At 42.4% G+C, this 21,948-nt stretch overlaps 3 protein-coding genes across 3 annotated transcripts in view; 2 read left to right on the top strand and 1 right to left on the bottom strand.

The window, feature by feature from the left end:
* Positions 1-2,867: 2,867 nt before the first annotated feature.
* On the top strand, positions 2,868-9,483 carry LOC129753475 (unextended protein-like). The gene is made up of 2 exons (XM_055749293.1): positions 2,868-2,978; positions 6,559-9,483. Exons 1-2 carry the CDS (start codon positions 2,868-2,870, stop codon positions 8,263-8,265), a joined length of 1,818 nt encoding a protein of 605 aa, XP_055605268.1. The 3' UTR covers positions 8,266-9,483.
* A 2,152-nt stretch (positions 9,484-11,635) lies between these two features.
* On the bottom strand, positions 11,636-19,064 carry LOC129755163 (activating signal cointegrator 1 complex subunit 3). Its single transcript, XM_055751521.1, has 7 exons — positions 18,629-19,064; positions 18,134-18,563; positions 13,028-18,066; positions 12,796-12,964; positions 12,567-12,733; positions 12,013-12,467; positions 11,636-11,958 (listed from the first exon to the last, which is right to left on the bottom strand). Exons 1-7 carry the CDS (start codon positions 18,754-18,756, stop codon positions 11,798-11,800), a joined length of 6,549 nt encoding a protein of 2,182 aa, XP_055607496.1. The 5' UTR covers positions 18,757-19,064; the 3' UTR covers positions 11,636-11,797.
* A 347-nt stretch (positions 19,065-19,411) lies between these two features.
* LOC129757121 (coiled-coil domain-containing protein 174-like) overlaps positions 19,412-21,948 on the top strand; it is a 42,499-nt gene continuing 39,962 nt past the window's right edge. Inside the window, exons 1-3 of the mRNA XM_055754246.1 lie at positions 19,412-19,532; positions 19,597-20,051; positions 20,109-20,434. Of these exons, the coding sequence (XP_055610221.1) occupies positions 19,491-19,532; positions 19,597-20,051; positions 20,109-20,434 (823 nt within the window). The 5' untranslated portion in view covers positions 19,412-19,490. The remainder of the gene's footprint in view (positions 19,533-19,596; positions 20,052-20,108; positions 20,435-21,948) is intronic.

Genomic DNA, 21,948 nt, shown 5'->3' with positions numbered 1-21,948 from the left:
AAAAAATGGAAAAAGTGCTTTTTTTTTTTTTGTTAATTCTTTATTTGAAACGGCTCATACCTTTAGGCTTTAGGAGCCAAACTCTTTTTGTTTTTTTTTTACAATAGTTTGCTTACTTCTAGTTCACTTTTTTTTAAAGAAAAGAAAATAGATAGGGAAATATGAAAATAAAAGAATTATAGACGAAGATCAATAGCTTTAAGGAAAAGATATATTTCGAACATGTAGTCCAAGTCTATCACTGCCAGCACATCTCTCACTGGAACATAGGGTGGTTTTCCTCGGGCCCGAAGGGAGTCTATGAAATTCGTTCTAGCGACAAGATGGACCTCGCACGACCAAACAATATGCTCGATGTCGTGGTAACCTTGGCCGCAACTACACAAATTGCTGCCAGCAATATCAAAACGATAGAGTACCGCGTCTAAGGAACAATGATTGGACATGAGACGGGAAAATATACGAATATAATCCCGACTCAGGTCCAATCTATTAAACCATGGTTTAAGGCTTACCCTTGGGATAATCGAGTGCAGCCACCGACCATCCTCATCCTCGTCCCATTTGCGTTGCCAGTTGACAAGAGAGTTTCTTCGAACTAAAAAGTAAAATTCGTTGAAGGCGATTTCACGCTGATACGTGTCGCCTTCCATCGCCCCCACCTTTGCCAGAGAGTCTGCCTTCTCATTACCCTCTATCGAGCAATGAGAGGGAACCCAAACAAAGGTGATGGTAAAGCGACGTTTTGATAAAGCACTCAAACTATCCCGTATCTTCTCGAAGAAGTATGGCGAGTGCTTTCCCGGTTTTATTGAGTGAATTGCTTGAACAGAACTCAGACTATCCGTTACAATAAAGTAGTGCCCGACTGGCCTTGAAGCGATACTGTCCAAAGCCCAATGAATTGCTGCTAACTCTGCTATATACACAGAGCATGGTGACTCGAGGCTGTAAGAGGCGCTAGATATTTCGTTGAACACTCCAAATCCTGTTGATTCCTCTATCCGGGATTCCACGAATTTCCTGCTGCATAGACAAATCAAACTGGACAGAAGAATTATCGTAGTCTGGGCTACAAACACGAGCAGGAGAATACGAAGAAGGGTTTACCTGCATCGACATGAGGACATGGTATATAGACATAAATCTTGTATGAAAATTTTGCTCAAGTAACCTTTCAAAATTAACGATCACCAATGGGTTCATGACCTCACACCTAATGAGGAACCGAAGTGAGAGTAGATTGAATCGATCTTTCAAAGGGAGTATTCCTGCCAAAACTTCAAGACTCATGTTGTGCGTAGAGGGCATACAGCCCAAAGCGATGCGAAGACAACGGTATTGGATACGCTCGAGTTTTATGAGGTGAGTTTTGGCAGCCGACTGGAAACAGAAGCTACCATATTCCATAACTGAGAGGATAGTTGTTCGATACAATTTTAAAAGATCTTCTGGATGGGCTCCCCACCAGGTGCCAGTGATTGATCGGAGAAAATTGATTCTCTGTTGGCATTTTCCTTTCAGATACTCTATGTGTGCTCTCCAGGTACATTTGGAATCAAACCAAACCCCAAGATACTTAAAACACCTCGATTGAGTGATCGTCCTGCCAAGAAGTTGGAGCTGTGGTTGAGCTGGTCTATGCTTTTTAGAGAAAACCACTAACTCCGTTTTCTCTGGAGAGAACTCGATTCCAAGCCCCAAAGCCCAGGATGACAATCTGTTTAAAGTATCTTGTAAAGGTCTGTGCAGATGTGACTCAGTATTACCTGTTACAGATACTACGCCATCATCTGCAAGTTGTCTTAAAGTGCAGCCTTCAGAGAGACAACTGTCGATGTCACTTACGTAAAAGTTGTACAAAAGTGGGCTTAAACATGAACCCTGCGGGAGACCCATGTAGGAGGTTCTTCTAATTGCAATATCTCCGTGAGCAAAGTTCAGATGTTTCTCACAAAGCAAGCTGTATAAGATGTTGTTCAATAGAGGAGGCAGACCCCGGGAGTGCAACTTGTCTGACAAAACCTCTATCGACACTGCATCAAAAGCTCCCTTTATGTCTAGAAACACTGAAGCCATTTGCTCACGTTTTGCATACGCCATTTGTATCTCTGAAGACAGCAAAGCAAGACAATCGTTTGTCCCTTTGCCCCTTCGAAACCCAAATTGAGTATCTGAAAGGAGACCATTTGCTTCTACCCACTTATCCAAACGAAACAAAATCATTTTCTCCATCAACTTGCGTATACAAGACAACATCGCTATAGGACGGTACGAATTCGCATCGGATGCTGGTTTTCCGGGCTTTTGGATAGCGATAACTTTCACTTGTCTCCACTCTTGGGGAACAATGTTGTTCTCCAAGAATTGATTAAATAAATTTAACAAGCGAAATTTTGCTGCGTCCGGAAGGTTTTTCAACAAGTTAAATTTGATTTGATCAATTCCCGGAGCTGAATTGTTACAAGAGAGGAGCGCAAGTGAAAATTCGACCATCGAAAAGCTGGAATCCAGACCACACCTATCAGAAGGCACGTTCCGGATTATTTTTTGCACAGGTGTAGAATCTGGACAGACTTTCCGTGCGAAGTTGGATATCCATCTATGTGTATATTCTTCACTTTCATTTGTAGATGATCGATTACGCATGCTTCGTGCAACTTTCCATAAGGTACTCAAGGATGTTTCCCTTGATAAACCACCCACAAAATTTCTCCAATACGCCTTTTTCTTCCCTTTGATCAATTTTTTGAACTGATTTTCAAGGGAAACGTATGATTCAAAAAGGACAAGGGTTCCATGTTTTCGAAAATGTTTGAATGCTTTTGATTTGTCCTTATAAAGCTTGGAACACTGCTGGTCCCACCATGGATTTGGGGGCCTTCGAAGAACAGTTGAATCTGGGATGGGTTTTGTTTGGGCGCAAAGTGCACTTTCATGGATCAAACGTGAAAGGAAGTGATACTCTTCCAAAGGAGGTAAAACATTCATAGAATCAATGGCATCTGTTATTTCGTCCGAGTACTTTTTCCAGTCGATGTGTCTTGTAAGGTCATATGCCATATTTGTTGAATATGAAGTGCTGGCCCCATTGGTGATTGTAATTTTGATTGGCAAGTGATCACTACCATTGGGATCAGGGATTACCTTCCACTGGCAATCCAATGATAGTGAATTTGAGCAGAGTGAGAGGTCAATTGCACTTGGTTTTGCAGGAGGTTTAGGTACTCGTGTTTTTTCACCCGTGTTCAAAATTGTTAAATTGAAACTGTCACAAATGTCATAAATAAGAGTAGAACGACAATCGTCAGTTTGTTCTCCCCAGACAGTTCCATGTGAATTGAAGTCACCCAGGATCAACCTTGGCTCAGGAAGCACTGAGCACAGGTCCTCTAGGTGATTTCGATCCACTGCAACTCTATGAGGCCAGTACAAACTGACAACGCATAAGTCCTTACCTCTTATAGTTGTATGACATGCAACAGCTTCAATTCCTCCTGATAAAGGGAGGTGGATTCTATAAAAGGAGTGGCGCTTATTGATCCCCAAAAGCACCCCTCCATAAGAATCGTTGCGATCCAGACGGATGATGTTAAAATCGTGGAAGGAGATGTTTGATTCAGAAGAAAGCCATGTTTCAGAAAGGGCAAAAATATCGCAACTAGTTTCATTAAGAAGAAATTTGAACGGATCCAGTTTAGGGATTAAACTACGACAATTCCACTGTAACACAGTGATATCTCCGACCTCTCGGCGTAAATTAGCCATCGAGAGAGATAAACACTGAAATGAGGGGCCAAGTTTGCATCAATTGCTTCAAAAATGTCTTTAATACAGGAAGCATTGTTGTTACAATGCTTCTGATGGATTCAGAAACGTTGAAAAACGAAAACATTCCATTTAGAATGTCAGCCAACTTAAACAATCCCGGCTGGGAAGTGGATTCTGACAAAACTGCATTTTTCATGGGGGCCTTTGAGGTCCCTGCTGGACTTGGATTATTCTGTGGTGAAAATATCGTGCGGAATCCAGGAGGATTTAGTTTTTGTTGTTCTGCAGCATTCGGCTTTTTAGGGACACTGATTGGAGGGCTCATTGTAGGGATTTTCTTGGGTATTTTGGGTGTCTTGGGAGTTGTTTTAGCACGTTTCCGGGAGTTCGCAACGAAAACAAAAGGGTTCTCCTCGTCAGTCGCCTCTTCGTTGTCAACTGGCAACACAGAAAAGATGTTACTCGAATGAGGTTGGGCCAGTGGAGAAGCGCTCTTTAAGATAGAGGCATAAGAACGTCTCGATCGTTCTTTTAAAGAGCGCTTCTGTTTATCCCAGCAACTCTTGAATGCCTCGCACGAAGAGATTTCATGGGGTGAGCCCCCGCAATAGACACATTTCTGCTCTATTGCTGAGCATGCTCCAGCCCCATGATTCTCCCCGCATTGGGGACAGCGTGGCTTATTGCAACAGTGCGACGCTGTGTGCCCCAATTTGATGCAATTTTGACAATGCATGGGTCGAGGCACGAAGAGTCGCACAGGAAGCCTTAAAACTCCGTCAATCAAGACGTAGTGAGGGAGGGCGGTACCCGCGAAGGTCACACGAAATGAAGTTGAAGGCGAGTACTTTGTAACTCCATTTACGACGTTGGCAGTATTGAGTTGACGGCAATCCACGATTTCGACAGAAGTCGAATCGAGGCTCTTGAACTTACCAACGCCGTTGGATTTAACGTATTTCGCGTCCAGACTCATTTCTGTGATCACGCCCTCAATCTCTACGTCTCGAGACGGGATGTAAACGTGATACTCTAAATTCAGAAAATTGCTGGCTACAATCTCGTTAGCAGCTTTCGAGTTACCCACAACAACGCGCAGCTTGTTTGCACGCAATTTTGTAACACTGGTTACAGAGGTCCACCTCGCCAGATCTTTGGTGATCTGTACCACATTGAGAGGCTTGCCGTTCTTTTTGGGCCGGATAAAAACCACCCAAGATCCAGAAGAAGATGAACCTTCCGCATATTTTCGGAGCCGGGTTGTTCTACTCTCAACTGATGATGAGGAATTACTGTCCGTCTGAGAAATGTGAGCATTTGAGGGACCAGCAGCATCTGGATCCTCCAGATGCTCCTCATTCTCGTAGGTCATATTCTCATCATTATCAGTTGAGGGGTTTAACCCCCCGCCTTCGTTCATATTTTTTCAACGGAGACACTAATGTCTCCGTTTTAAAAATATGAGCGAAGCACTTAATTGTTGAAATATTAAAAAGGGAAAAAAGATAGAGTAGAAACAGTGAAAAAATAAAAGAAATTACAAACTTGTTTGATTTTTTCGTTCTTCACGACTATTCGGCCAATTTCCAAGTCGTATATATGGTCCAGTGTCTAACGATGGCTCCAACCACGTGGTCTTCCTTCGTTGATTGAAGATGGCTGCCACGAATCTCAACGAGGGACAACCAGACTAATGAAGATTATCAGGCCGTTTGTCAAACAATGACGACGACCTTCACCCGCCTGGTAGGGGAAACACTTCCAGAGGGGGCCACTTCACTTTCACGGGGAACAACTGCAGGCAGAAAAAAACTGCTGGCCTCCAGCACTCGAAAGGCCAAGTTTCGGGAAAGTCCTTTACTTTGCTAGCGAGGGCACTTTTCTGCTTCGGTAGCTAGCAGGAATTTGATTGTCTTCTGTGTCACCATACGGCAAAAAAAACACCGGATTGAACGCGGTAACTGTCTCCTATCAACCGAACAAAGGATACTTTTTTCACACACGAGGCTGCACAAAAACACGACCGTGTTCACTGACTGATGGGAGACGAATGGAAAAAGTGCTTGTTTTTTCTAAAATAAGTATACATTTTCGATAATATCGGATTACATACAATAATTATTGAAAGATGCCTTATTAATAGTACCATGAACTTTTTTTGAAATTTCGGACGGTTCGAGTAATAAAATAACGCATTCAACCAAAAAAACACAAATTTGTTGAAAATTTCCTGAGAAATCAAAGGGAAAATCTACCGTCCCCACTTACCCCATAAAGCGGGGCAAGTGAAGACACCAGTAGTCCATAACAATTTACGTGAGAACTTTTTTCGCTTTGCTTCTATCAAGCTCATCTCTTCAGCATTTGTTAAAAACACGTTCAGCATCATATTGAACGCAATTTTATCAAAATTGACCCACTGCTGATTTTTTAATGATTTTTTAAAGTTGAACTATATGAAAACCCGTCCCCACTTACCCCGGTGTACCTTATGTTATTGCTTCTAAACTTTTATTAGTATTTCAATGCAAACAAATAAGTTTGAGATTTATGCTTTTGTTCATCAAAAGAAAAGCAGAAAAGTTACACTTCTGCATGATTTCCTGTATTTTCTATAAGTAACACATTTCGTATCAAGTTTTTTTCATTATAAATATTACAATAAGATGTTTCAAAATAATCAAGTTACCTATTTTTCGTTGCGATTCCTTACTCCTGGAAGCATTGATTGTTACGGTAAATGTACAAAATGATACTAATCACTGTCTTTCGATTGTGTTTCCACAGGTTCGCGATCATGGCAACTATCTACTGTGCAGTATTCTGCTGGGCAACGTCCTGGTCAATTCGACATTCACGATCCTTCTGGACAGTTTGACTTCCGGGTTGATTGCGGTCATTTTCTCAACCATAGCCATCGTTATCTTTGGAGAAATTACACCGCAAGCGCTCTGCTCCCGGCATGGTCTGGCCGTCGGTGCCAAAACGATCTTCATCACCAAGGCTGTGATGCTCATAACGTTCCCGTTATCCTATCCAACGTCGAAGATTCTCGACTACATTTTGGGCGAGGAAATTGGCAACTTTTACAATCGAGAACGTCTGAAAGAGCTGGTTAAGGTTACGACGGACATCAACGACCTGGACAAGGACGAGGTAAACGTGATTTCCGGCGTGCTCGAACTCCGTAGGAAGACTGTCGAAGACGTCATGACCCGCATCGAGGATGCGTTCATGTTGTCCCTGGATGCTGTGTTAGATTTTGAAACCATAACGGAAATAATGAAATCTGGTTTTTCGCGTATACCTGTGTACGAACACGATAGAAGTAATATCGTAACATTACTGTACATAAAAGATTTGGCCTTTGTCGATCCGGACGACAATACGCAGCTTAAAACGTTGAGCGAATTTTACCAGAATCCGTGCCATTTTGTGTTCGAAGATGTCACATTAGATGTGATGTTTAAACAATTTAAGGAAGGCCACAAAGGTCACATGGCCTTCGTACATAGGGTAAACAACGAAGGCGAAGGTGATCCTTTCTATGAAACCGTTGGACTAGTTACCCTGGAAGACGTCATCGAAGAGCTGATCCAAGCCGAGATTATGGATGAAACTGACGTCTATACCGATAATCGGCGCAAAGTACGAAGGGATCGTACCAAAAGACAAGATTTTACAGTCTTTGCACAAGGTCGTGATACGAATTCGCAACGTCTTCGCATTTCTCCTCAGCTAACTTTAGCTACGTTCCAGTATTTGAGCACTTCGGTCGAGGCATTCAAGAATGATATGGTTTCGGAAACGATTCTCCGTCGTTTGCTAGGCCAAGATATTGTTCATCACATTAAGAGCAAGGGTAAGGATCGTAACGATCCTAGCATGTATATCATCAACCGCGGCAAACCGGTTGACTTCTTTGTACTTATCCTGGAAGGTCGTGTCGAAGTGAATGTCGGCAAGGAGAATCTTCTCTTTGAGAGTGGGCCATTCACATTCTTCGGCACGCAAGCCCTTATCCAAAACATTGGCTGCGATGTTCCGATAGATTCACCCCAGCAAATAATGGGCTCGTTACAATCGCTCAATATGGATGCCATGCTTCGCCATACCTTCATCCCGGATTATACTGTAAAGGCTGTTACGGAAGTGGTCTACCTGCAGATCAAGCGCAACTTGTACTTAGCCGCCAAACGAGCCACCCTGATGGAACGCAAACAGCGTCTCGGTACCGATCAATCGATGGATCCGATCGACGATGAGGTCGAAAAGCTGCTGCATTCCCTTGACGAGGATGATCGCAGTGTCGGTGCCGATACCGCCAATCTGCAGACTCCGAGAGCCAGCAAACCGCCCAGCAAAGCCCCCTCGCCGACGCTTATGATGATCGAAAACAACGGAGGAGGGCCAACGGTAAATGTTCGCAGCAACAGCCTAGCGGTAACGTTCGATGACTCGGACAAACCGCTGCTCACCCGTTCCAAGTCCTAAGTTCTTATTTGTACTCCTTAATTATTATTGATGAAGCAACTAAGTAAATCGCGTAAGTTTAACGTAATGTTTGTAGTCCAGTCGTTGTAGTCAAATGATCATTACTATTATATTTGCTATTAAATACGAGAACAAATCAAAGGTAGATTAAGACATTTATGGAAGATTTTTATTACGTTACTGCATAAGCCCTCACACAGAATCAAAAAGTTGCATTGGTGCATGAAAAAAGTTCACACACTTTAGCCCGTAAGTTTATCCATCCCGGGATTGCATTTGTCGCATTCTTCAGTTACTAATTTTGTTTTATTAAGATGCATTCACATTTATTTTATTACCGGTATTTAGTGGATAGTGAACACGATCGATTTAAATATAAGAAACGAAGAAGGAAACAAAACACAATTTTCTCTGATGTATTCTATTCACCCCATAATATGTTCTCATGTTACTTTCCCAAGGATGGACTCAGGTCTTCGGTGGAAACTATTTTGCGTTGCACAAAATACATCAGTGCCATTGTGATATTTCATTACACTTCATCAGGAAGCAACACTTTAAACCCATGAACACTTGAAACCTCTCACTCAGATGTACGTATTGCCAAATTAACGTTGAAATTAAATCGAACAAATCAGGATCAATTTATTATCTCTGAACTGTGCAGTCTTTACACCGTGATGGCTGCTCATAATTTTAACTTGTCGAACTAAAAGTTTCGCCTGTCGTCTTCTGGTATTGTTCAGCAGACTTAATGAACATTTTTGGTGCGAAAGAGTCTGTTAAAATTGTTGAAATAAAAGTGGAGGAAAAAAATGCAAGGTGTGTTTGTGATTACAGGATTCCAATTCTACAAACATTGCATTGAAAATAATTTTTAACCTTTTTTTATTTGTCAAAAATTGTTTCTCGTATATTTTCAAAATATGTGTTGTGTAGGCAATAATAGCACGTTTAGGGAGTTCCAGAAACCAGAATCGGTATGTGATTAAGACAGGTATTATTAGTTCCTGTTAATTTTCTTTTGTTTTTAGAACCCCGTTTTAGCCAAGGAAACATTGTTTGATGTTTTCTATTATTAAACCTTCTAACGTAAACGCAATAAAAAATTTATGTTCGCCGATATTTCATTTTCTTTAAATAGGATTGTTAGTTTGATGAAAAATCAGTTGTTAGGATCCCTTTTTTATCAAAATGTTACCTGGAGATTTCGATACCTTCAGAAATGCCTTCCCTTCCAAAATGAAAAAAAAAAAAAACGAAAGGTGAAACAATCATGCATTAGAAATACAAGTTGCATCCGTTCTATGTTCCTTTCTTATTTTGTTTTTTAGAAGCCAGAGGGTATGGTTAAAGCAATTTACAGAGATACGTTTTTGTTTGTTATTATTTTATATATAAATATATATATATACTTACGTGAAAATTCGAAACTGTTAAGAAATTTGTAACAAGAGATAAATATATAAATCACGAAACCACTATAGATGAGAAGGGCACTCGAACTAGTACACAAGAGAAAAAAAAACAAACGAAAACAAGACAATTTTGAGCAGTTATCAGTAGTTTGGTCGGTGCAAGTAGTGCGTTACTTTTTGTACTCAAAAGATGAAATCTATATATTCTCTTACAATTACTACTCTTGCAACAAATCCCTTAAAACTACAAAATTACTATCAAAACTCCCAAAACAAATGTATAATAAATTAAGAGAGAACCAGAAACAGGTCGTCCTTTGCATTTCTCAGCAAACAAAAAAAAAAAAACCAAGAAACACGTAATGAATGAAACAAATCCAAACCAAATAGCAGTAATACAGAGTGTTAAAATGTTACTACCTACAAGGAAAAAAACGAAAGAAAGAAAAACTTTAATAAACCCCTTAAGAAATAGGTGAAAAATCACAAGATGCAACAATAAAGTATCCTTTGTTTTCTGCTCTTTGAAGATAACGTAGTGTCTATTTCATATTTTTGAGAACGTCCTTTCATGGATTTTAGTATCAGGCTATTTTCATCTCAGTCACAGTTTACAGTTAACATGTTAATTTTTTTTGCAAATCGATTTTACTCTCTGGAGCCACCTTATTTTCGGTATTATTTCACGTGAGCAGAGGAAAAACGTACCACGGTGTAAATGCAGCACAACGCAGCATTTTCACCGTAAGTTTCTTCCCTGCCCTGGTGGAAATGAAAGCGAAAACTGAAAAAAGGTGGCTCCAGAGACTGATGCACGAGGTCGACATGAAAAAAAAAAATCCACTGGCATTAGTGTCGTCATTTGAAAAATTTTAGTAGTCTCGATCAGTGATGGTAAATTTCGCCCGTCACGCTTGACCCGACTAGTTTTGTTTCATCAAACGACTGGCACTTTTCTCAATTGACGGAGCCTCACTACTCGCATGACGGATATAGCACGACAACAATCAACATTTCTCCATCATCGACTGGCGAAGCTCCTACACATGGTCAAAATTTTTCCTGAGAGTGACTGGCAAATCTCTTCACACTTCGATCGGCTGCTGACGGCAGGTGCAACTTATTGAACGACTTGCTGGCAGAGAGCAACAATAGCAATAAAAAACTGAAAACGAGCTTGCTGGCAGGAGCAACAATAATAATAAATGCGTTTCTTTTTCGTCATCGGTCGTTTGAATGCGATTGCTTGACTAGGTTATTATTTTAGCTTCTAATGACTGGGGAATGAATGACTGGCAAACGAAGTGACTGGTCGTTAAGGAACAGTCAATTGAGTTTGACGGACCAAGAGGCTTCACAGTCACAGCTTCACGCCTCATGACGATGACTTTTGCCAAGCCTGGTCTCGATAAATATAAGGTGCGAGATTTAGCATTCCTAAGTGCAAGTAAAACAGCGGTCAAGTCTTTTAAGTGTTAGGCGTGTTTTTAATATCACAACATATTCCGACATGTTTTTGGGTTCGAATGTTTTCATCTCAATATCAGTTCTCAGCTACATTTTTCTTTTATCTGCTGACTATTTCATGTACCTAATTTCATTCGAACGAATAAAACGAAAATAAAAATTTGAAATTGTTCCTTATATAGTAGGAACATAAAGGAAAAATTGAAATTGAGTTTGGTATTAATAAAACTAAGTTGATTATATTTGAACTTACACCTCATATATCTAAAACACGGGTGGCTCCAGAGAGTAGATGTGGCTCCATAGATTTTCGCGCTATATGCTCATCGTCAACACTGATTCAGACTTTCCGAAAGTCTTCTTTTTTGGCTCAAGAGATGGACCGTCGAAATTTAACCGAAAATTTAGAATAAATTTCAATAGGGTAATGCAGTGATTTTTACACACGTTTGTTCTAAAATCTTAGAGTAATAAATAAATCCCTGTTTATTTTCAGTAGATAAACAATATACAGCGTATAAAAAGAAAAACAGAACTATCAATTGCTAGTACAAGCAATATCTAACGAATCACATTGTAGTTAATGTTGTTGTTCAGACTTTGGAACCAGCATGTGTATTTGTGTGGGTCCAAAGTATAGTGTTTGTTTACAGCTTATCGTTCCACATAGATAGGAATTCTTCACTAGCGCCACCGGTGAAGAGGTTCTGATTTGGCGGCGGCGGTACTACCTCCAAATTGATATCGTATTGCTGATCCAGCCCCAGATAGCCGTCGGACATCAGATAAACCGTGTAGATGCAACGACCTGTATGAAAAAATAAATTAAGTCGATAATTTTTACAAGATTAAAAATACATACCCAATCTCCTAGGGGCCACGAAGCTCAACTGATGCGAGCTCTTGTTGCTCCGATAGACGCATCGCTTCATGGCGATCAGTTCGGCCTCGGCCTGGTGGCCTAGCGTGAGGAACCATCCTTCGTCCTTTCCCTTGGGGAACTTTGGACAGTGGATGTTGAGCGTTTCGAAGCTGCCCAGCCGGATCATTTGAACGTTCAGCACGTACTCCTGTTCGGCGTAAAGCTCCAACCAGGTATCGCGGTTCTGAGGTTGTTGGATAGGTCGATCGGCATTCTGACCGTTTCCGAATGGGCCACGGATCGAAAGTTGCAGGTTTATGGAAGGTAACGAGCAAAGCACTTTGTAGATTTGTTCGATTTCCTGTTCCTCGAATTCTTGGCGCAGTGGTCGCGCGAGGTTCTCGTAGTTTCGGTGGCACTTTTCTTTCAACGCCGGCAATGTAAGGAATGGGTGGCTGAAATCAGGAAAATTATTGAAACTATTGAAATTATTATTGAAATTATTGAAATTATTGAAATTTGAAACAATTTTTCAACTTTATATTGAAAATTACTCGAGTTTCACATGTGTAAATATGTGAGCGTTGTGCGGATCTACATGTGGTAGGGTCAACGCTACCGGATCATCGATCCAGCGGGCTTGGATGATGCACTGCATCAGCTGCTGGATGCGGAGTGTGCTGGCCAGCCAACCCTTTTCCGCCGTAATGTCAATCATAGCCTGAAAGGAAACGAATTCGTAACAAATATTAATCTACAAACAGTTGATTGACGATTTCATACCTGAATAATCCGAATCGATTGGTCCAAAACAGATTTCGTATCGGTTCCGTAGTCCGAGTTTGGCAGCGGTACTCGCGAAAGATGAGCCTGCATCAACAGGAACACTTTGGTATGGGGATTATCCACCGACAGGGGATCGATCTTCAATCGACAAAGCTTGGCGAGGTCACTAGTAAACGAAAACAAAAATGAATCTTAATAACTAAAAAAACTCAATCAGACTTAGACTTACGTATTGTAAACATCTTCATGGTGTCGAACAGGGTGCTGCTCAAACTCCCACGCATCTACCATGGCTCGTAGCAGTTCCTCAAAGTTCATATCGTGCCTAAGTCTGTCGGCAAAGTGTCTCATACTCTGGTGCGACATGTAGTAATAGGATGAAATTCGACCCATCGAAGTGGGAATCAATCCTCGGCCATCGTCAGCAAACTCGAGGCATCCGGCTGCCGCCAGAATGTCCAACACTTTTTGTACCAACTGAGAAAGGTAGTAGTTGACCTGGGTTTGTTCGATGTCTTCCAAATTGTAATAAGCAGGATTGCGGAGCAACCGTCGGAAGAAATAGGTCCAGGTTAGGTAATCTAAGACCCCTTGTTTAGTCTGAACTGTACCGGCAACAATTTCTGCATTGACATGATCCGGTAGCACCTCAAGCAAACTGGATTCAACCGGGAAGGGGTCATACAGAAATTTTTTGTAGAAGTTTTTCTTGACATCGTGCACAAATACGCAAGCGATACCTTCGTTGCCGAATTGCGGTCGACCTGCACGTCCCATCATCTGCAGTACATCGGTTATCGGCATATCGACGTAGCGTTTCAGTTTACCATCGAAATACTCGGTGCCTTTGATGATGACCAAGTGAGCCGGAAGGTTGACACCCCAGGCCAAGGTAGCAGTAGCGATCAGTACTTGTATTTTACGATTGAGGAACAGTTCCTCGGCAGTTTTGCGATCTCGTTCTTGCAAACCGGCATGATGGATTGCGATACCGAAGGCTAGTGTGAGCTTTAGGTTGTTATCTTTGATGCTGGAGAGAATTTGTTCCATTTCCTGTTCCGGAATGTGCAGAAACTGTTTGGGATTGTCTTCGCCGGCCAGGAATGCTATTAGATCAAGGGCTGTAATGCGAGTCTGTTTTCGAGAGGCTACAAAAATCAGTGCCGGAGTGCACGGGGAATATTGTCGAATCGCTTGGAATGCTGGTCGATTCATTGTGGCCATTCGCGGACAGTAATGTTTCCCGGGGAAACCTTGAATATGCACCGAAAGAGGAACCGGTCGTACAGATGGTTTAAAGTTGTACAGTCCCATCATACCGATTCCCAGCCAGTTGGCAAGGTCCCTAGCGTTGGCCAATGCCGTCGAAAGACCGACGATTCTCAGTGTTCGTTCCGTGTGAGATCCAATAAAATTTGTTCGAGAAACTATTACTTCCAAAACAGGGCCACGATCTTCTCCGAGCAGATGAATTTCGTCGATAACGATTAGTGCTACGTCTCGCACGTAATCACGTGTTTGCCAGGACCGACTGATACCGTCCCATTTCTCTGGGGTTGTCACAATAACGTGAGCCTCCCGAATGGCTTTGATATCAGGAGTAACGTCACCGGTGAGTTCCACCACCTTTTTGCCCAGCTTTTGCTCGAGCCGCACTTTCCAATCATCGATACGTTCTTTGACCAGAGCCTTCAAGGGAGCAATGTAGACCACTTTGCCCCATGGCAGGGTGTTGAATACCCGGAACATGGCCACTTCGGCCGCGATTGTTTTTCCGGAGCCCGTTGGTGCTCCCAGTAGCACGTTGTTGTCTGTGTGGTAGAGACAGTGAAAGATTTGCGTTTGGATTGGATTAAAGTGGGTGAACTTGTAAAGGGCTTCGTATTTCCGGTTGTTAAGCACCGTTACCGGGAGTGGTTGTAAGGGTAGCAGTTCCGTGTGTGGTGGATGTACTTCCGGTAGGATAAGATGTTTGAACGAGAGAGGTACCAGATTGGAACTTCCTAACCAGGTGTCACTGGTTGCCCTTATATAATACTGTGGTGGAAGAGGATCCTTGAGTGGAATGGTCATTACTAACTCCTGAACTTCTTTGCGAATCGTTTGTTTTTTAGTCATTTGGAAAAATTCGGAATGGTAGATAAAATTGCTTTCCGGATCCTCGATCCATATCCAAAAGTTTTCAGCCGTTTTACCGTGGACTCGGTCATTCCATTTAAAGGCGGGGGTTATAAAAACTCGAATACGAAGTACGGTTCTCGTAATGGGCTGCAGCGAGGCTTCGATTTCCAACAGTGGAAACTCTTCGGCGCAACGTTTCACCACCACTGCATGTCGATGATTTCGCAGCATATCGCCAATTTCTTTCGGATCCATGTCTCTCAGCGCAAGGATACTAAGGCCACGATGTTCCAACTTATCGATGACTTCAAATGGTAGAATTGGAAACTGGTGCATTGGCGTCATGAACTCCCACATTTGTCTTTCAAACATTTTACTGATGTTCAACATTCTTCCAGCTAAAATTGGATTATTCTGACGTAAGACAATGGTGAATAGGGCTCTCGCTATTCGGACGGTATTTTGCGTAATGTACGACATGTCCGAAATCAAAGAAAACGATCGCACAAATCCCTTGGACAAATAAGTTTGCATCAGAATGTTGACCTTTCCGTGAATATTTTCGCTGCCCCCTCGAACAGGAAGTTCGCAGCAAATGCGTGTCAACTCGTCCAGTTCATCCATCTCATCATCTCGCACTTTAAGCTGCTCAAACTCCTGTGCATTGGACATCATGGCTAGAATGTCCGCCTCGTTCATTATCGGTTTCATCAGGTCGTTGAAAACTTCTACGGTGTCGTATTTGATGTAGAAATGTGACGCCGTCCGGCCGAGGTCGGTGACGTTCAAATCTCCCGTTCGCTCGTTGTATCTCACCATACGTGCTTTGTCCAGTGCCATGGCAGCCGTGTGAATCAACTGACGTCGTTTCTTTTCCAGTGTCGGATCCTCTTGCAAATCCTGATAGTTCAAACCGTAGCATTGAGGATTCATTCGCATTCGTACGAACAGGTATGTGTAACTCAGCCATTCAATTGCTTCATCGATGTTGCAAATAGTTCCAAGAGTGACTTCGGCGTTCAAATTATCAGCTAGGCATTGAATAAAATTCGACTCAATAGGGAACTGATTCGTAAGCAGCGAAAGATAGTGGTTAAGTTTATCGTGGGTGGTGATAATTGTGCCTTCACCACTTTTGTCGAACTGCGGCCGGCCAGCACGACCAAAAATCTGCAACACGTCCAGGATACCTAGGTCAACGAATGTTCCATGTTTGGAATCATAAATCTCTGTACCTTTTATGATAACAGCATGGGCAGGCAAATTAACTCCCCAAGCTAGGGTGGCAGTACAAACTAAAACTTTAATAATTCCATCAGAGAAGTATTTTTCAACGAGATTACGGTCTGGTCTCAACATTCCCGCGTGATGCATTGCTAGACCGTTTTGGAACAGTTCGACCAGTTGCTTGTTTCTACTTTTCGACATTGCTTTCAATGCATTCCCATATTCCGGATTGCTCTCGGGAGTCAGAAGTTGGCTGTGACCTTTTTGCTGAGCGAATTCTTTGATTATGGTGGCCGTCCGCACGGTAGCGTTTCGAGCGTGAACAAAGACCATCACCTGATGACCCTGTCTTACCATATCGATACACATGTCGTAGCAAATTGTGTCCATATCGGCTAGCTGTTGCAAAGCCTTCAGAGATTTCACTCCTATGAAATTTGTACTCAGTGGGACGGGTCGGAAGCGTGAGTCGAAGAAGAATAAACCGATCATCGGGTTGACCCTTAGGAATCGTGCTACGTCAATGTAGTTTGGAAGAGTAGCAGATAAACCTACTATACGAATCATACTCTGAGACGATTCCACCAGCCGTAAGGTTCGAGCAACTAAAGCTTCGACGACTGGACCACGTTCTCCGTGAAGCAAGTGCACTTCGTCTATGATGAGCAATTTTACCAAGCTGATGAAGGCAACATCACCTGCTCCTTTTCGGGTCACAACATCCCACTTTTCCGGTGTCGTTACTATCATTTGAGTCTGTTGCATTTCTGTTTTGGTCAATTGCATATCACCCGTCAACTCTCTAACGGATAACCCGAGTGGTGCCAATTTCTTACCGAAATTGCTAGTCATTTCTGCAGCCAGCGCTTTCATTGGAGCGACATAAACGATCTTGAATTGGTCGCGGTGTATAACGCCCTGGTCCACGAACTGACGAATTGTATTTACAATCGTTAACATTGCAACATTGGTCTTTCCGGCACCAGTTGGTGCACATACGAGCAAATTCTCATTACTATGATAAGCGGCCGGGTAAACTATACTTTGAATGCGATTTAGCTCCTTGCATCCCTTGAAAGCCACCTGACCGATCTCATCTAAACTGCTTATCTGGATACGATTATTCCCAATAGAAAGCGGTGGAGGTTCCGTAGCCGGGATTTTTACTTCTTCATACATCTTGCTATCCTTACGTTCTACATTGTCCGGCAGCAAAAGTTTCCCTCCGGCAATGAAACCAACGTGGGCTTTGGCTTCACTGTACGAGTCATACACATTCGGATACTTGATTGGTTTTGCCGGTCTTGGAGCTACAGCATTCCTAAACGGTTTCTCGTCCAAAAGGGGAGCCATCTGGGCTGCTACCAGCAAACTCTGCTGATAGTTTAATCGCATCTTCACTGGGTCTAGCTTATCCTCCACTTCATCTCCATTGCCAACAACATTCAAAATTTTCTTTAGCTTTTTCTCCTCTTTTGTAACTTGCTTGCGCAATTGTTTCTCCGATTCTGACTGAATCATCACCGGCATCAAATAAGATGGAGCATGTTGCATTGATTCTAGCTTTTTGGCTGCTTTCTCCATGAAATTGTTAATCTGTGCGGCTGCCTTCACCCGTTCGATAATCTGCTTCCGGTTTTGCAGAAGCTCTTCGATCAGCTCGAACTTGTCGAAGCCCAGGAAGTCGAACAGATCATTCTGTAGTTCGTCATTGCTTTTGCTCGATTTGAGCAATTCAACCAAATTGTCTATCAAATCCGGGGGCATCCGTTTGGCCAGCCAGGAGCGAGTGAACTTTTCTTCGGACCCTGCTTGAGATGATGAGGATGTTGTTTGAGGTTGTTCGTTTTTTCGAATGTCGTATTTCATCGAAAAGGTTGCCGCCGATTTCGTTTGCTGTGGGAGAGCCGGGGAAAGATCCTAGAAATAAAAAATTTAAACTGTATTTACCTTGTTGCTTATTATAATTTGAAGTTTAAAGGTCTACCGTCAGAAGAGAGAAATTTTCGCTCAGCCCACCCGGAACGCTACATTTGATGTGTGAACCCCACAAGGAACGTGTAGCGGCTTCCTCGTTTCCATCCTTTTCAGTTTCTTCCAAGTACTTTCGACATTCGTCGTCTAACTGCTGACTGATTTCGTAAACCAAGGCGCACATTTTATTAATCAGCGCATTTGGCACCTGGCCGAACATTTTCTTAAGCCGAGATGTGTGCTTAAGCATAACGATTTTCTGGTCCAGGAACAAGCGAAGCACAAATATGGCAGCCTCATCGACCAGGGCCGAGTTTTCCTCGGAACCTAGCATCTCCCGGCAGTGACCCCAAAGGTCCCGCAACTTGTTGATGACCACCGAGGCCATCGTTTGGTTTCCACGTCGTTCGATGAACAATTTAAGCTCCTTCCAGGAAACACCGCTTTAAAAAAGTGTAATAGAAGCTTTAAAATTCAACAAGTATTTAAAAACTGTCTGCTAACAAACCTTTTTGCTTCTTTGCTCCGGAACACCTGCAGTGTAGGCCGTTCCTCTGGCAGCTGTGCGAGTTCCCGGCGAACGTCAAGGTCCGTGTTGGCACGCATAGAGCGAGACAATTTCGGTAAATCGGCCATCGTTGCTGGGGAACGTTCGATTTTACTGATGGGCTTCAGCGGAAACGAAAGATTAAATTCGGACACGAAATATTGTTTTCTCACCGATTTCACAATGTTGGCAAAAAAAAATCGGTGTTTTGTAATCTGTAATTTTCCGGTATCCGAAAAGGTTTTAGCAGTTGAATTTACTGTACCGCGAAACGAGAGCACCTAGGCTCTTTGAATTGATAAAATTTACACTAGTTTTTGGATAAATATTGGATATTTTCAGTAAAAGTTCGAAACGGATTACAAAAGTTGCAGTCGTAGCTGCCGAACTTGGCAAAAGATGGACTTCGTTTGTCAAAACAGAAGAAGAAAAAGTTTAATCGAAAAGTTTGCCCTCATAAACGTTCCGGCTGTTTATCAATGAAATCTAAATTAAAGAAAAAGTGTGTTCATATGTTTTCAGCAGTAATAATTACTATTTTTAAACTATTAAATATAAAACTTTTTAAAGTTGTAATTAGCTCTGATATGTTCATTATATTGTATTAAATCCACGTGACCCTTTTTTGTTTCGTTCAAGTTTTCCGTTTTTCGAATATGTTTTCAAAATGGTTTAAGTTTCTGGAATAGTTAATTTTTAATGAGTAATGGGTAAACATATTGTTGCGTGTATGTTATTGTTTACATTCGCAGGCGTCGGAAAAATCCGAAACGATTTCGCGTGCCTTTTTTTTTACTACATTTTCATTTATATTGTTCAGAAAATGAATGATCCAAACAAAAAAATAGAAATTGATAAGTCCTCGGTGAGTAGCGCTTTACGTTAAAAAGCTAACAAAATTAAATATAATCTTGCATTCAAAATTTCAGCTCCTCAGTCTGAAAGCCGAGTTACTTCGCAAACAGGCAGAGGTGAGTCGGGCTAAAGCATTCAACTCGATTGATGATTTTGTCCCCAAACCGGCACCAAAGCTGCCCAATGCTTCTTCCAACTCTGGAGAAGGCAAATCCAGGCATCGTAGTAAAACCGACAAAGCCAAAGCCGACAAACCTCCAGACTCGGTCGAACTGGAAGATTCGGCCTCGATGGCACGCTCCAAAAAGGTACTGGAAGCGAAAGCCCGCTACTATGACCGTATGGTAGCTTCCGGCGGAGCGCTCAATAGCGATGAAAATTGTCTGGTGATGTTCAATCGAAAGAAACAAACCGATAGAGATGCCGTTACTGAGCCTTTTGAGTCCTCTGACAGCGATAGCGATTCTTCGGCCGGTGGAAAGGATAATTTTTATGAAGACCGTTCAGCTGAACCGTCTGAGAACGACTGGTAAAAAAAAAGTTTTCACTGCATAAGACAATGAATAATCTTAAACTCTTCTTCCAGGGTGGAATATATCGATTTCCTTGGAAGAAGTCGTCGTTGTCGCCGGAAGGATTTAGACGAATGTCTAAGGAAAGATAGGCAGATGGCCCGTACCACCGACGCAAGGGAGGGTCAACGAAGGGAAGATCAAGCGGGAGCAGAGGAGGGAGGCAACGGCAATTTGTCCGAAGAGGAAGGAGAAATCATCGGTCCTCCGGTGCCTTCGACGGCTATCACCGAAGATACCATCGGAGATCGATTTCGGGAGATGCGAGAACAGTGGGCCAAACAGGAATCCGAAAATTTGGAAAAGGATTCCCTCCACTACTCGGATGTGCTGTTTGATGGTAAGTACATTTTCGTTGATTTTTTTGTTGATATTTTATGATTCAGCATCAAAAACTTTTTTAAGACATGCTGTTATTAATATCATTGCGTTGTTGATTGAACCCACTATTGAAGGAATCAGAATGCATACTCCATCGTTTTTATAATTAATTCTCACACAGCGTTACCAGTCATTTTATCTGAAAATTAGGCAAATCCGAGCACTATGTTTAAAAATTTTCAAATTACAGTGCACAGATTCCAAGGAACCCAGTGGTTTATATTCTAATGATTTGTCACTTGTTTTGTATTATAAAGAAAATCAAAACACACAAGCAGAAAATCACTCCATTTTTTCATTTGAAGTAAAAAATATAGGTAAGTATATAAAAATGACGAAAATAAAGAAAATAAAATGACAAAAAAAGTGAACAATAATAAAAATGTGAAAGTGGCAAAACTGACAAACCCATTTTTGTCATTTTTATTACATAGTGGGTTATAGCCGAAGAGCATGCCGCACGGGCGCCAGTAGTGCAAAGAGCATCCGTCGAAACGTTGAAAATTACCAACAGCGGAATAGGCAGCGAGTCCGAAATTCCAAGATAAAAATCGCCGCCTAAAGAGCAGGAGCTCGAAGAGCTGGAGCAACCGCATCGTGTCCAAGAAACAGAAAAGTCAGGTAGGGAAGCTCTGCTTCGTGTCGCAACCCGACACGGATTTCGGGCAAGGAACAGCTACCGGAGGAACGTACGACATAACTTGATGAAAATAGTTCCTAAAATTCACTTGGTTGGTGGTTCCGATCGCCAGTTTCATGGACATCCCACATTCGCCAGATCACGCTCCACTTGGTCTAACCACCTCGCTCGTTGCGCCCCTGCTCGTCTCTTTCCTACCGGATTCGTAGCGATTACCTGTTTTGAAATACAGTCGTTCGAAATATTCGCATCATCCCAGGGTATCCGGCCAGCCTCACTACCTTCTGGACCAAACTTTCTTAGTGTGGATCAATGGCCGAATACGTCAACCAGAAACATTTCTTCTGGCCGGCCTGCTCGTAGACTATCGTTCGATGATAATGGCATTGGAAAATTCTGGTATCCCCGTGACTGGCGACGTGATCAAAACGAAACTTCTCCAGGAAACTCAAACCCCAACAGCGAACACAACGTTGACCGCTAACAAGAAGGCAGTAAGTAGTGTTCCTGTTAAGAAGAAGAACGAGAATTCGAAGGGTTCCAGGTGCCGGAAATCTTTGAAGTACGGACATATCGCTAAGGAGCGCCGATCTACGGGAAAGGAAAACGCGTTTTGCTCTGTCCTTTCCACGTTTTCCTCGACAAACGACGACTCAGGAGCCAGTGCACACATGACCAAACAACGGAATTGGCTACAAAATTTTAAACCATCGGTCGGAACTGTGTTAGCAGCGAACGGTGGTTGTATGAAGATTGTTGCCACTGGTAAAGCGATTTTGCAACCGACGTCCAAGGCACGTCCAATTCCCGTGAGCGACGTCCAATTTCTACCT

This window comes from Uranotaenia lowii, chromosome 3, assembly GCF_029784155.1.
Source record: "Uranotaenia lowii strain MFRU-FL chromosome 3, ASM2978415v1, whole genome shotgun sequence".
NCBI classification, from domain to species: domain Eukaryota; kingdom Metazoa; phylum Arthropoda; class Insecta; order Diptera; family Culicidae; genus Uranotaenia; species Uranotaenia lowii.
This window is presented reverse-complemented; position numbering and strand designations above follow the sequence as displayed.

Excerpts from the sequence above, each read along its gene's own strand:
- LOC129753475 (XM_055749293.1), top strand. The coding sequence starts at position 2,868 with ATGGATTTGGGGGCCTTCGAAGAACAGTTGAATCTGGGATGGGTTTTG. Across the intron at positions 2,979-6,558 it reads GTGATACTCTTCCAAAGGAG|GTTCGCGATCATGGCAACTA; the intron begins GTAAAACATTCA and ends GTGTTTCCACAG.
- LOC129755163 (XM_055751521.1), bottom strand. The coding sequence starts at position 18,756 with ATGGCCGATTTACCGAAATTGTCTCGCTCTATGCGTGCCAACACGGAC. Across the intron at positions 18,067-18,133 it reads AAAATTTCTCTCTTCTGACG|GATCTTTCCCCGGCTCTCCC; the intron begins GTAGACCTTTAA and ends TTTTATTTCTAG. Across the intron at positions 11,959-12,012 it reads CGTGGCCCCTAGGAGATTGG|GTCGTTGCATCTACACGGTT; the intron begins GTATGTATTTTT and ends TTTTTCATACAG.